This window comes from Pangasianodon hypophthalmus, chromosome 28 (assembly GCF_027358585.1).
Source record: "Pangasianodon hypophthalmus isolate fPanHyp1 chromosome 28, fPanHyp1.pri, whole genome shotgun sequence".
Taxonomy (NCBI): Eukaryota; Metazoa; Chordata; class Actinopteri; order Siluriformes; family Pangasiidae; genus Pangasianodon; species Pangasianodon hypophthalmus.
In genome coordinates, this window is record NC_069737.1 from 12,991,461 (window position 1) to 13,007,349 (window position 15,889).

General features: G+C 41.2%; 1 protein-coding gene across 1 annotated transcript in view; it reads left to right on the forward strand.

Moving 5' to 3' along the window:
• Window positions 1-348: 348 nt before the first annotated feature.
• Window positions 349-15,889, forward strand: part of ndst3 (N-deacetylase/N-sulfotransferase (heparan glucosaminyl) 3) — a 71,109-nt gene continuing 55,568 nt past the window's right edge. The window contains exons 1-2 of the mRNA XM_026942902.3: window positions 349-908; window positions 3,134-4,386. Of these exons, the coding sequence (XP_026798703.1) occupies window positions 3,409-4,386 (978 nt within the window). The 5' untranslated portion in view covers window positions 349-908; window positions 3,134-3,408. The remainder of the gene's footprint in view (window positions 909-3,133; window positions 4,387-15,889) is intronic.

Below are 15,889 nucleotides of genomic sequence, written 5' to 3' on the forward strand. Positions count from 1 at the left end.
GTAGAAGATAATGCAACCTTGTAGGTGTTAGTGCAACACTGTATACAGCCTTGTAGGTGTTTATATAGCATTGTAGGAGTTAATGCAACCTTGTAGTTGTTAATCTGGCACTGTAGGAGTTAATTTAACCTTGCAGGTGTTAATGCAACTCTGTATACAACCATGTAGGTGTTAATGCAACTCTGTATACAACCTTGTAAGTGTTAATGCAACTCTGCATACAACCATGTAGGTGTTAATGCAACTCTGTATACAACCTTGTAGGTGTTAATGCGGCACTGTAGGAGTTAATGCAACACTAGGAAATAATTCAATATTATAGATGCTAATTTAAAACTGCAGGGGTTAATTGTATGTTAAATGTATATCGTTGGTGTTAATTCAACATTGCTGATTAATTAATCGCCGGAAACGCTGTAAATTCATCTCTTTTCTTCCTGATCTCTGATTCTAGACAAAGCGTTATAAAGAATTTGGGTTGGAAGTTGTGGATGAAGTGATTCCGATTCAGCACCAAACCAAACCGTTCAGTCAGGAAGCTGTACAATTAACATATCTGATTACCGGGCTGCGGTGTCGGTCACACGGGGAGCATCTCACGCACTCACACTCACGCACACACACGCACGCACACACACACACGCGCGCGCGCGCGCGCACGCACGCACGCACAGGCAGCGCGCGCGCGTTCAAGTCGGCGAAGGCAGTAAGAGAAGAAGCGGCAGTGGCGGCGTTCCCTCAGCGACGCAGCATCGTCATCACACAGGGAGAGAGAGAGAGAGAGAGAGCTGAATAGGTGGCTGCATCATTCTGGATGGCTGCCTCCAGATCAGCAGCGGAAGGAGGAGATGAGCTCGGGCTCACTCGCCTCGTCTCCCCGCACGGAAGAGCCTCATCCTCGGCTTGAGGTAAGTCAGCGCCTCGCGGGTCTCACGCATCCTCCAGAGCGCATCACTTTGCGTTTCTTGTTTTATTTCTACTTGCCTAGTTTAATCTCCTCTCCAGATGCAACTTCTTTCAAATGCGTTGTGTATGAGCTTGGATCTTGTTTATGATATTTATCTGACTTGCGGTGTGTCGGAATGCCACGCTGCAGATGCGGGATTGGAATTAACCGCGCGCTCCGAATGCACGCATACACTACTGTAGTTTATTATGGACATTTTGGAAAGTCAGTGCATTCATTCACTTTGGTTTAATTGGCGTTGTCATGATGCGCTTAGCTTATTGATTGAATGCTTTTGTCAGTCAAAGTGTTAAAAAAAAAATCCAACTTTTTTTTCTTCACTGAAATTCTGTGAAATTCCTGCATTTCTGTGCGCGCTTGGAAAACCTTAATGACACCAGCTTAATGACGTGCAGGAAGTTCAGCTGGCACTCAGAAAACTCCACTTTCATCCATGTTGATACGCGCCGCTTTTCCACTGCAGAGCCATCCTGCTTGAGAGTGTGTGTCCCCAGAAATTTTACTCCTGGCTGATTTGGAGTTTCGGGTCATTCCTGAGTGGTTATTAATTAACCACAGATTAAATAAAAGGTTAATTTAGCCCACAGGGCGCGTTAGCTCAGAAGGAAGCGCCGCCTGGCGGTGAGAAAAAGGAGTTTTGGGAACGTGTGCGCTCCCAGACGCGCTCAAGAGCAGAGGATTTCCTTAGAGATGAAAACATTCTCAGGTATGAGCGAGGAAGTGGGAAAGATCCACACGCGTAAACAGACAGAAAGACTGAAAACAGGAGAAGAAACTTGCTTGAAAGCGCGCATCTGTGCGCCGGTATTCCAAAAAGAATTCCAAGTTTGCGCCATCATCATCATCATCAAAAAAAAAAAAAAAAAATTACTGGTTATCAGTCCATCATTTCCTTTGTGATAGTAAACTACCCAAGTGTGCACAGATATGCATGCAGCAACCTCATGCTTTGTCCAGTATAAAAAAAAAAAACACACATTTTGAAAGTTCTGTAATCTTTTTTTTTTTTTTTTTTTTGAGCTTTTACATGAGACAAAGCACACTTGAGCAGGTTCTTCAAGCACATCTAACCTCCAACCTTGAATTAACTGAAAGACAGAAAAGACTGCGCCCTACATGCTGCCATATGCTGATGATATTCTTAACACATCCCCATACCAATCCTCCACTGAAGCTATGAAAGTGATATCCTTATTAGATATCCAGTATTTTCTTTAAAAACTTTTTAAGGAATCCTTTTTTTTTTTGGGATCCTTTGCATAAAGTTTTCTGTCCACACTAAATCAGCAGAGAGGACAGGATTGCTCAAGCTACCTGAACCAAAGAATCGTTTCCTCTAATTTACGCTTGATATAGTGGATGCCAGTAAAAATGGCTAAGTTTTATGGATGGTAATGGCATTAGGCATTGCTGAGATCGGGTCTAGTGCAGTGAAGTACTTAGCCTGTCATTTATATTGCATATAGCTTTGTTCAATCGTTTAAAAAAAAAAGACAACCATGAATGAGAGTCAAATTAGATTGTCCTGTATTTTAAATGTTTTGAAGGTGAGATCACGTAACAGCCAGGAGGGATAGACAACAGCATTTTCAAACATCTCTGCTTTTTTTTTCCTCCATCCATTACACTTCCAAATGTATCCAACCTTGGAGAACATATTCAGTGGTTGAAAACGCAATTTCAGTGCCAGGCCAAAATGAGGAAAATGAACATGGACGTTCAAGAAAAAGAAAAAGCATATTAAAGCGTAACCTGATTCCTACTTTCTGTCAAGTTGTTCAGTAGATGAATATCGCCTTGAGAGGTTGTTTCTGTGATCTAGATTTAATTCTGTGTGTGCCATGGTGTGTGTGGGTGGGTATGTGATGGTCGCTTCTCCCTGCAAGCCAGCTCGGAGCTCTTATTGCCTTGCTCCCCCCTCCCCCTCGCACACTTCCTATTTATGTCCGACCAATCATGTGTCCCCTCGGGAAGTGTTGGTCACAGCTGGTGAAGTGTCGATTGAAAACAACCTGGAGTCTGACGGCTCAGTTTGTCCCTTTAGAGCACCGTTATCCTCCCTTGATGAGCGCCCAGGGGAGTGGGAAACTTTCACAGACACCGGTCTTAAGTGGTAATTTGTAGAATGACAGGAGATATGTCTTTGTTTTCTTCCTCTTTTAACAGGTTGCAAGGATTTACCACTGGAATTTTGGGACCATGGATAAAATGCCATCCTACTAGTGCGGTGACTGTAAAAAAATCAAGCACATCTTCTTTTGAAAATGATATAAGCATCCTCACCACATTCAAGAGAACATCTGGAGTAAAATAAAAATCGCTTGCATGTGCTGTGCGATGGTAACATGACCACAAAATGCTTGCCAGTCAGCAAATTCTTTTCTTTAGCCTAGGTTAGTGAACCATACGAGACTTCCTCCCACACATGTACGCCGTTTGCCATGAATCTGGCCGTGAAGCTGCGGAGGAATCTGAGGAGGCTGGTTATCCTCCTCGCCACCTTCTGCATGGTCAGTGTCATAGTCTCCGCCTACTATCTTTACACGGGGTCTGCTCAAGAGCTGGATCTGACGGACCATGGCGTTGGCCCAGACTGTGCTGAACTGCGGGTGCTACCTTTTCGACCAGCGGAGCTGAAGATGCCTAAACCCATGGACCCATCGCGGAAGGACCCTGTAGTGTTGGTATTTGTGGAGAGCCAGTACTCCCAGCTGGGGCAGGACATTATCGCCATCCTAGAATCCAACCAGTTTCGCTACCAAGCTGAGATTGCACCAGGGAAAGGGGACATCCCTCCACTGACCCACAAGGGTCGTGGGCGATATGCGCTAGTCATCTATGAGAATGTGCTCAAGTATGTGGGTATGGACGCGTGGAACCGTGACCTTCTAGACAAGTATTGCGTTGAGTACAGCGTTGGACTTATTGCCTTTCACCGTGCTAGTGAGAACTCCCAGCCTACCATGCACCTCAAGGGCTTCCCCCTAACCTTACAAACCAATGTACCCCTGTGTGACTGCTGTGTTAATCCGCGCTCACCACTGCTTTACATCACCCGAGCGGAAGTTGACCGAGGACCGCTTCCAGGTGATGACTGGACCGTATTCCAGTCCAATCACTCCACATACGAGCCAGTGCTACTCGCCAGATCACGGCTTAGTGCGGATGATGCCAATGGAAGGATGGTAACTGGGCTCCAGGCCACTGTGGTTCAGGACTTGGGGCTCTATGATGGGGTCCAGAGGGTGCTGTTTGGGCAAGGCCTGGGCTACTGGCTGCACCGACTCATACTGGTGGACGCAATTGCGTACCTCACTGGCAAGAAACTGTCACGCTCTTTGGAACGGTACATCCTGGTGGACATCGATGACATCTTTGTAGGAAAGAAGGGGACAAGGATGAAAGTGGACGATGTGAAGGTAAGGTGCATGTTTGTGTGTGTGTTCAGTTGTAACTAAAAACCGTTTATTTAAGTGACTCTGTCCAGTGCCACGCTGTGTTTGTACTCATTAAAATCATTGGCACCATACTCACTAATTATAACTTTAACAACAATTGCAATATATTATTTGAGCTTTTCTCCTGTCAGCAAACAGGCTGCTCTGGGGATTTTTCTTAGGCATTTGTTATAAAGGATTTTAAATTGCATCCAGTGCCTCAATTTGAAGTGGGATGTGAGGGGATAGCATCGCTCTTGTTTTAAAAAAATGACAAATCACCCCCTTGTAAAACTACCTTCCCCTTGGATTAAGACTTTTATGAGATATCATTATTACTGTTGTGTATTACTGACATCTTGTTGCCGTGAACATATACAGATTTCATCGGTGTCAGACCTGTAATGTTAAATTTGATATGTTTCTGTGAAGGAAGTGGTTATGTAAAATCAGGTTGCCAGATTGGAGTGACTATTAACTCTCCAATCCTGTCGTAAAACCTTTGTGTTGACTACAAATATTTTACTGATACTTTCTTTGATGGGGTTAATTAAATTTCTCTGTCAGCAGCTCTGACAGTAGTTCGGCTACAAGGCAAAGCATAGGCTTATATGGCTGCGCTCATTCTAAAGTTTTGACGTTATGAAGTTTTCTGTGAGGTGACATTCATTTCGCATTTATGGAAGGAGTCTCCAGTGTCAGAGCTTTGTTACAGTCAGAAGTAAAGCAGTAACTTTAAGTTTTCCACCAAATCTTCAGGACGGAGGTCTTTGCGGTTTCTCTACAACATGACAAGCCATTTTGCTTTACGCTGACCAATCCCATTGTTGCTTATTTTCCTATAACAGCACAACCTCAAGTGTTTTATTACTTACTTATATGAGCACAAGATCATTAGTTTACAGAGCAGTGGGGTTAAGGAAATCTTAATTTGTGAGACAAACTGGCAACCCGAGTTGAAATGCACGGTTTTGACCAGTAACGCAGTGGCAAAAAGTAAAACTCATGCTAAACAATCTGTGGATTTTGCTAACTAGTGACAATCAGTGAAAGACATCAGGAGCAAACCATTCTGTCCATATAATACCCTGATTTTTGTTTGTTGTGTTGCTTAGCACCCAAAGCTTACTGATAACAGACTGTGTTGTGTGGCAGAAGAATTGTTGATAGCGAATATTATTAATAATAAATTAAATTATTTATTGAACAATGGATGTTGCTTGCTTTGCGTCATGCTCCCTTACTCGTGATCAAATCAATGCACATCCTTTCATAGCTTTTTGCTTTAACGTAATTATACCAATTCACATTAATTAAGCTATTCCTTTAGTATGGTGATCCATCTCCCTCATTTTTTCCCCTAAATTGATCACATTTTAAAAGTGTGCTTTTAGTGAGATCAGAACATTTGGAAACGGTGCTGAAAAGTACACGTTTTTAGTACGCATTTTTGATTTCTTCTAAGAAATTTATAATAATGCAAGCATATAGACTTCAAAGGCTCACTTTTTCATGACCAACAAGTCAGTAATTATTATATCTAACGCTGATAAATCAGAATAGATGGTTCACAATAACTTTCCTGTATGCGGATATAATGAGGTGAAAGTTCAAAACATTTAATCTAGACGCTAGAAGCAACGTGTGTCTGTTTAGTGACTCACAACCGTTTTGTTTTTAACACAGAAATACATTTTCGGAAGAAAAAAGTCCGTATTTATTCACAACCCCTAATAAGGTTAGAGCTTAGGCTTTAAATTAAGTTAACCTACTACTCATGGATGAATTTTGGTGTGTGTGTGTGTGTGTGTGTGTGTGTGTGTGTGTGTGTGTGTGTGTGTGTGGTAGCCTGAATAGCAGTGGGTGTTTGAGTTGGCCTGGCCGAGTCTAAAGAAGCTATTTAGGGGAACAAGAGGAGTTAAATGGTGCTCAGTCACTCTTTCACACACTCGTTCTTTCTGTCGTTCCCACGTTCGCCCCCCTCCACGAGCCTCTTCAGCAGATTGAAAGGTCGCGCTCACTCCATTATGTGATGACTTCATGACTTACACAGCCTCTCTCAGCAAGTGTGTGTGGATAAGAGGATAAGAGTATATTTCATTCAGTAGGAGTTTAGTAATTGAGGAAGTTTCATTCACATTTATATTCCATATAGACACACACACACACACACACACACACACACACACACAGACACCATGTACCATGTCAGGTGTTTGACAGACATGATGATGAAACGAAAGATAATTAGATTGTTAAAGTCGGAAAACCTGAGCGAAGTGCACATTAACACACGCACACACACACACACACACACACACACACGCACATGCAGGCTTCACTGAACACTTTGTCTCTAAAAATTAATCAGTCAGATTGCTCTCCAGATGTTAGGCGTATTGCTCTGCTATTTTTATGGAAATGATTTAAACCACTTTTTCACAGACTGGTGATTTTTTTAAACATCTTTGCGTGTCGTAGTCAACAGCAGGAGTGTGCTTGTGTATTATATACACGTTCTTGTGTTTACAATGTACACCTGCTGGTCAAACTCAAAATTCCACGCGTACAACATACGCCTCATTTTAATACAAACAGATTGTTACGATTTTTATTAAAATTGCTTGTTGTAGGGGGCGTGGCCACGTAAGCTGTGCTTTATCATTCATAGGTCACATGACCATAACATGTCTGTAGGCTGTACCTGTAGATCGAGGAACTCATTTTTAAAGCGTCCTTGTTTCTGTGCGAGAAGATAGAAAAGAGCGACGTTTCCTGGAATGTCTTTATACTGAATACAAACCCCAAATCCTCTTATATCTACTGACTATTTTACAGAAAGTAAAATACGGTGTAACCTTTTTGATTGGGTTAATCATATTACGTCATCTAAAATCTCTTAAACTGTTAGTATTCATCATGTTTTCGTTATACGGCGAAATAGAGTGTGGCTGGGAATCACTTAGAAAAGGAATTTCTGTGGCTTAGAAAGGAATCCCATAGACAAAAAAAAGACAAAAATTCATTGCATTTTGAAAAAGTCAGCGGTGAGGTAACTGATCATACATCGCGACTAACCGTGAAACCACAACAACCCTAGATTTCAATGTGAATAAGAAGCAGAGGTTAATATTACCATTAATAAACCAGCCTTGCTTCATTAACTTTTGTATTGTTTCCAATAATAAAGAATATGTCACAGTCAAGGTTAATGGTTAAATAGCAGCCACTATTTACATAATAAAGCTTTCCTGGATTATTAATGCTTATGTAATGCTTCTTGTAGTTAATAAATCAGCTGATTGTCCTTTGCAGTATATATATATATATATATATATATTTTTTTTTTTATATATGTATATATATAGTTAATTGGTGAAGCCAAGGTGCAAATATGTTTGTTTTGTGTCAGACAACTTTTCTGCACATTCTGTTATGTGTTAATTATCTTCTACTGGCCATGTGCGTTTTTTTCCCTCATGCTTATAATTGCTGAGGTGTTTTATTTGCAGCGGTAATATTCAGCGGGAAAAGGTTACGACCGAATCCATTATGTCCCCCCTCCTGAACGCTGTTAACTTACATGCAGTGTTACAGTCCCCTTTGATTGGCTGGGGCTAATTTAGAGCGAATGATGTGTGTGTGTGTGTGTGTGTGTGTGTGTTGGCGGCGGCGGGTTGGTGTTCAGGGAGAGAATTAGCGCCGTTCGTTCCAGAGCTCGACTGCAAATGTCATTGGCAAATTCCCACCGGATTCTGGGAGGGGAGGAGAGAAGACTTTGATCCGACTGCAATTGTTTTTAGGTTCTTCCTGGACCATAGTGTGTGTGTTTGTGTGTGTGTGTGTGTGTGTGTGTGTGTGTGTGTGTGGAGCTCGAGCCCATTACTAAGCCACTGGAGCGAAATGAAAGGTAACAGTTAATCAATGGTAGGCCAATCAATGCAATGGAAACAGAGAAAGAGAGCGAGAGAGAGGACTTAATCTCTCGACGTAGTTACATAACGTTGTTATAACACTGTTATTACACATCAGTAACAACTTGATTTGTGTATTCTTGCATTTTACGTGGTGTGTGTGCGTGTGTTTGTGTGTGTGTTAGAGTCTCGGCGCTAGGTGTTGTGGATTGGAATGTCACTCTCGCTCACTGCTTGCCATATCTCCCATCAGCCTCTTGGGCCGAGCTGATGAACGGAGGATGCTGGTGATAAATGAGTCAACACACGCAGCAAGACAGGATTCACCCCATGGTGTGTGTGTGTGTGTGTGTGTGTGTGTGTGTATGTTTAGATGAGGCACTGGAGTCCCCCAAGCCAAAATCCTTCCGAAGCTCAATTGTGTGCGGATAAATCTAGGTGCATATATTTACGTATGCGGTTGTGTAAGTAGCATTAAAGGAATACTCCACCATTTTTCAAACTAACGTCTATCCACTCTATCTGGAGTGTACATTTGATTACCACATACAAGAAGTTCAGTGTTTCCTTGTGTGGAGAAAAGACCTGTAAAACTGTTTTCTCGAAATTCACATGCAATAGAAGTCTAAGGGGCAGTTGTTGAATTCTGTTCATATTTTTAGAGAAAGCCTTTATCAATTCATCAAGGATTTTAATAAATCCGTTCATATTCAGTAAGAGCGTTATCCTGGTCAGGTTCGCAGAAACATCTCAAAGGGAACACTGATCCATCGCAAACACACTCCTTCACACCTAGGAGGGAATTTATCTTAGCAAATCCACCTACAGGCATTTTGGAAAGTGGGAGGAAACCAGAGAACCCTGAGGAAACCCACACAGACATGAGGAGAACATGCAAAACTCCACACAGATGGTAACCCAAGCTCAGGATCGGACCGTCGATCCTTTGAGGTAGCGGTGTTACCACCACCATGCTTCACATTTTATGTAAATTAAGACCTACAGTTAATTTCCATAATGTATGCACATTTTTCAGAGGGAAGAACTTGCGTTCTTGGTTAATCTAGCTCCGTTTTAACACAGAAATATTGCATAAATAATCCGAATTACTTCTTACTGTAGTATTCCAGTGTTGAAAAGATGGATAAAACTGAATAAGAACAGTTTTCATAAGACATTTTCTTATAGACCTCGTATGATCCAACAACTGCCCTTAGATTTTCATTATCATAAACATATTTTTGTTCTTTTCCCAGTACACATGGAAACGTGTTGAAATTCTTGCCCGTGGTGATCACACATACTCTACAGATGTGGTGGATAGAGATTAGATTGAAAAATGGTGGAGTATTCCTTTAATGAGTGAGTTCCCAAGCTGCTGTTTTGCTAAATAGTTGTGATAGCTTGATTTTGGCACTTTTGTTTTTGGTGAGATTTCTGAGTGGACCTCTTTCTCTATGTGTGTGTCTCTCTCCATATACACACACACACACACACACACACACATCCATAAAAATCAGAGAACAGAAGAAATGAGCGATGAACAGCAGAATGAAATCGCACAAGAACGATGTCCCCGACCTCCCAGAGAACTGATAAAGCAACGAGAAAGAAGAATGTTTAGCGCAGCCGAAAAGACAGCATGGGGGTGAAAAGAGCAAAAAAGCGAAGAAAAAAAAAGGATAGCGAAAACAAACTGGGACAAGAAGCAAATGAACAGAGCGTGAGAGAATGGATGGAGGGAACATATCGGGGAAGAAAGAGTGCGAGAGGAAACTCATTTTTGTCTGCCACAGATCCAGTAGCGCTATAATGAGGTTTCACGGTGTCATATCAGAGATGCCTGCGAGTCAACAATATGGAACAGAGAGCATACACACACACACACACACACACAAACAATATTCATTCTCTTTTTTCGTCGCTTCCGCTCCATTGATTCTGAAAGCAATCCCTTGCTTTGTTTTAGCAAGACATGTGTCTGTGTTCGCTCTTGTGTCTTATGTGTACAGCATGACGGAAGAGTCACAAACAATACAACATTTATGTGAAATTGAAGGATTGTGTGCCGCATGTTTCACTCAAATGATGCACACATCCCCAACACAATGTTAATTATCCTCTCTTAATGACCCTGGAAGGAATAAAACACAAAGGAGAAACGATCACCAAGGACATCAGCCCAAAGCTGATTATATTCCTATAACAGGACATCCCGTAAAAGTGTTTTATTCCTTATATTTACAAATAACCTGGAAGATATGTAGAACATGGTTTAAAAAAAAAAAAAAAACGGGTTAAACCATGGCCATAGCCAAAGTTCAATAAGTTGATGCGTCTGGATGCGTCTCTTGTCAGTCATTTTTATAGGCAGTATATGGGCCACCTACAATCCTGGGGGCGGAGCTTCATGTATATGGGTGGGAATGATTCAAATGTCAAACCCAACAAACCTTTAGAGACCTAATCTTAAAAAAAAAAAAAGACTAAGCACCTTTAAATTTTTAAAATTTGTTTAAGAACAGCTCTTATTTTTAAAATCCATGTATAGTTACATTTAATGTTGTGGAACATCCATGAAACAAGTTAATTCCTGGTATCAGTTATGTTATAGCAGCTATAAAAAGTCATTCCCTTACCAGTCTTGATATTTTTACAGCTAGTCTCTCCTGAGTGGCACAACAGAAAAAGCGTTCGCCCCAATATCGGGTTGGGAGGGATGGCATACTCTTTCTCCCCTGTCAATCACAGTGACACTGGCCAATCATGGGCATCTGTGAGCGCATGTATGTGGAACATGGCGGATAGCGCTTTCCTCCGAGTGTGTTACGCTGCTCAGTGACACAGCATTAAAAAGATACAGCCTTTGACCTTTGACTGTTACCAAACACTGACACTGGAGACTCCTTCCAGAATGTTACATAAAAGTCTCCTCACAGAGAACATTTTTTTATGGGGCTTGTGTGTCCACGATGTAAGTCCTTGTGTAAGTTGTTACTATAGAAACGATAACGATTTGCCTTGTAGCCGGAACTACTGTAGAGTTGCTGTTAAAGAAAATGATTCAACATCTTTTGACCAATCAGAGTCGAGAATTCAACAGAGGCATGGTATAAAATGTTATTGAGTGCATTAGTATGATATTACCCTAAGAACAATGAATAAGATTTCAAATTCATAAAACAGTATTAATCTGAAATAAAATCAGGTCTTTGGAATCGACTCTGGCTTTTAGGCTTTACTGTATGTAAATTATTTAAATTAAATCAAATAGTGTCTTAGTTGCTGGTCTATAATACAAATAGAATGATAATATGGTTAGTGTTAATGCAGTAAATATAAGATGAAGTACTCCAAAGAAACATAATGCAGTTGGGTAATTTGCGTCAAACAAAGATGGTGTCCAGATACAAGCGAGATACAGAATCACACACACTGCCTTGACGTCATGCATGAAACACTGATAGCCAATGAGCTGAAATGTCATCCACCATGATTGTTTTGTTCATGAGAAATCCCAGGTTCGGAGAGTTGGGATCATTGGGTTGGGACTCATGAGCATAATTTGATTCGGAACAACAACAACAAAAAAAGAAATCGGCCAATTCTGTCCTTATACCTGGTGTCTCTCAGATTTTCAGCATCAGTTAGTGATACTCTAAATCTTGCAATGTAGTCAAGCTCAAGAGACATAAAAAGCCAAAAATAGTGGTGTAATGATATACCAGTGTACTTATCCAGTCCATTAAAAATATTCTAGAAGGTTCCATAACCGAATAATTCAATACTCACCCTGCAGCTATAGTTAAAATTTAATGCTCTCTCTGAAAATCTAAAGTTGTAATCAGATACTATGATGTACAGTAAGGGGAAAAAGTATTCGTACACTTTTGGTTTTGTTATGTCTTCCAGTACATATATCCACTTCCTGTTTACACATATGACGTCTTTTGAATTTGCATTTATAATTATGAACAAAAAAAGTATGTAATCATAATCATGAATGATAAAAGATACGTCTGGTTAAGGGAAAAAGTATTCAGAGACGATATTAAAAACATTATACATAAAGGTTACATAAAAATAAATCTTTGTTTTTTTGCACCTGGGGTCATTATGAAAGGGGTCATCGCCATTGATTGGGAAGATTTTACACAACAAGTGTCAATCATGGTGAAAGTGATGGAGTTCTTAAGGACGGCATTATTAAACAGCACTTGAATGGAAAGTGCTACAGAGCCATAGCGAAGATCTTTACCATCATTTTCAGTGCCGATGGTGCAATAATATGCATGCAGAAAGTTCATGGAGGCGCAGGTAATCCTCCCAGGACATGTGCATCATGCAAGGTTTCACAACAAGCTCTTGGAGTAATGATAAGGAAGGTAAGAGAGAGGAGACAGCAGTCACTTGAAAAGAGTTGCAGGACAACCTGAAAGCAGCACAAAGTACATTAACACAGAGAACAATAAGCAATGAAGTGCACTACAATCATCAAAGTCACCTACATCACCTACACCTCATGCAAAATTCCTCTTATGGAACAGTATACTCTGGTCAGAAGAAACAAAAATAAAGCTCTTTTGCAATAATTCATCTCGTCGTGTTTGGAGAAAGAAGGGTTATGCGTATGATCCACCATACCACCATACACACAGTGAGGTACAGAAGTGGAAGCATCATGATATGGTGTTGCTGCTCTGCAAAATTTACCCGGGTATTACACGCCATCAAAGGAACCATGAATGGAGAGATGAATCTCATTGTCCAAGAAACTGAGGAGGAGATAAAAGATCAAACATACAGCCAAATTAACTCAAGACTGGTTTCTAAAAAAAAAAAAAAGAAGAAGAAGAAGGTGAAGGCCTGGCCTTGGCTGAAAATGTATGGAGGGTGTTGAAATTGCTAATCCATCAGACAGAGACTCGTAACCTTGGGGAACTGAAGATGATTTGCCAAGAGGAATGAGCCAAAATGCAACCACAATGCTGCAAAAACAGGATTACTTCTCATCATAGATATCTCGAAGCTGTAATTGCTAACAGTGGTTTAGCAAAAAAAAAGTACTAACATTGGTCAGTTGTGGTGTCCGAGTACTTTTCTTATCAATTCAGGTTTTTGTTCCTTATGAATACAGAATTTTTTTGTATATATTAATAAATAAATGTGGGGCAAGGTGGCTTAGTGGTTAGCATGCTTGCCTTGCACCCTGGGGTTGGAGGCTCGATTCCCTCGATTCCCATGCTTCGGGGGTTTCCTCTGGGTACTCCGGTTTCCTCCTCCTGTCCAAAGACATGTTTTGTCAGCTGATTGGCATCACTAAATTGTCTGTAGTTTGTTAGTGAGTGTGTGTGATTGTGCCTTGCAATGAGTTGGGACCCTGTCCAGGGTGTCCCCTGCCTTGTACCCCCAGTCCCCTGGGATAGGCTCCAGGCTCCCTGCAACCCTGTATAGGATAAGCTGTACAGAAAATGGGTGGATGGATAGATTAAGTAAGTAAGTAAGTAAGTCAAAAAACATTATGTTTGTAAATTTGAATTTGATACACGCACTGGAAGTATAATAATTTTTTTTTTAAAAAAGCGTCCAGATACTCACCAAATAGTAAGATCAAAATGCTTTGCTTAAGATGTTATGAGAATATAATGGAATGTGATTTCAGCACTTCAGTGCACACCCTTTTCTTCATTCCGTCCCCCCTGATATCTCATTCTGGTATTAAATCTTGGTTTTAAGCCATCAAACACAGAGAGCGGTGCAGAAAAAAAAAAACTCAACACGCCAAACCTCCATTAGTGACCAACGAGAGAGGATCGATCCTGTGATATTTCTGCTCCATGGAGATTGCTGTGTGTGTGTGTGTGTGTGTGTGTGTGAGCATGTGGCTCTGCGAAGGGTTATGTAGGTTGCTAGGCTATCTCACACACACACACACACACACACACAAACAAACACACAGACACACAGACAGACAGCATTAGTAAGGTCTCATTTTCGATCAGACTGGTTTTGTATGTTATAAATCTTGAACCGAAGGAATGTTAATGACTTAAGTGCTATAAGTCAGGAATATGAGAGCGAGGGAGAGACAGACAGAGAGAGAGATAGAGAGAAAGGGTAAGAAGGCCAGGGATTGAGACAGATGGAGGAAGCAAAATGGTAGCAGAAGAAGAGAGATGGAGGGATTGAGTGTTGCTGTGACAACAAAATGTGGCATTTGTGTGGGTTTATTTTTCTCTTTTCTCTCCAGCTTTTCCTCTCTCTGTCTCTCTCTCTTACTCTTTTTCTTCTAGTGTCTGTTTAATCCGCTGTTCTATCTTCGCAGTTCTTTAAAATGTGCCTCTTTGACCTCCAACCATCAGCTCCACCCTCTGCTTGTCACAGAGATTCACACTCACATTTCACACACAAAACCACACCAAAATACACACACACACACACACACACATGCATAGCCAGAATCAGCAAACGTAAACAGCTAACATTAACCTACAATTTCTAAAGATACTTCTATCATTTTGCTTGAGAAATCATTTTGTGATGATGTATTGCTCATAGGAGACTGGCCACTTTAATAGGAACACCGGTACTTCTGCACATTCATTCAATTATCCATGCAACCAATCATGTTATAGCAGTGCAACGAATAAAATCATGCAGATAAAGGTCAAAAGCTTCTGTTAATGTTCACATCAAAGATCAGAATGGGACAAAAAAAATCCCAGTGATGTCAGTGACTTTGACTGTGGCATGGTTGTTAGAGCCAGACGGGCTGGTTTCATAGTATTATAAGTATTATAAAAACTCCAGTCACAACAGTCTCTAGAGTTTACAAAGAATGGTGCGAAAAACAAAAAAACATCCAGTGAGCGGCAATTCTGTGGTCAGAAACGATGAGATGAGAATGGCCAGACTGGTTCATGAAGGCTACAGTGACTTAAATAACCACTCTGTACGACCACGGTGAGCAGAAAAGCATCTCAGAACACAGAATACACCAAACCTTTGAGGCAGATGGGCTACAACAGCAGAAAACTACATCAGGTTCCACTCCTGTCAGCCAAGAACAGGAATCTGGAGCTACCCTCCAGATGAAGTTGAAGATTTTCCTATAACTTCACACCTTGTTGTGTTTTATTCCTTACCTATCATCTGACAAACAAGACGTTGGGCAGTAACTGTAAAACCTGCAGCATATGTTCGCAAATATCACTTATGGCTCATAACACACATCTGGTGTGTGTATGCACAGTACTGTGTGTTTGTGAGATGGTGTGTGTGAACCCACTCTCAGTTGCAGGAATGTTGCAGTGACAGAAATGAGAACTCGCCTGTGATTAAGTGACTCGCGGGGCTGTGTTAATTGCGTACATAAATACGCACACCCGTTCAGCGGAAATTGCAGTGTAAGGTGCTTTCATTTTGACACCGCGCGCTATTTCATCGCTTCAGAAATCAAAAGCGAAGCATCTACTCTCAGCAGCTCATTACAACGAGCCAATCTGTCCCAGGTCAATTTCGAAAAGGCCCACGAGAAGCGGCGGTTTTTCACGAATGCTTACATATCGGTA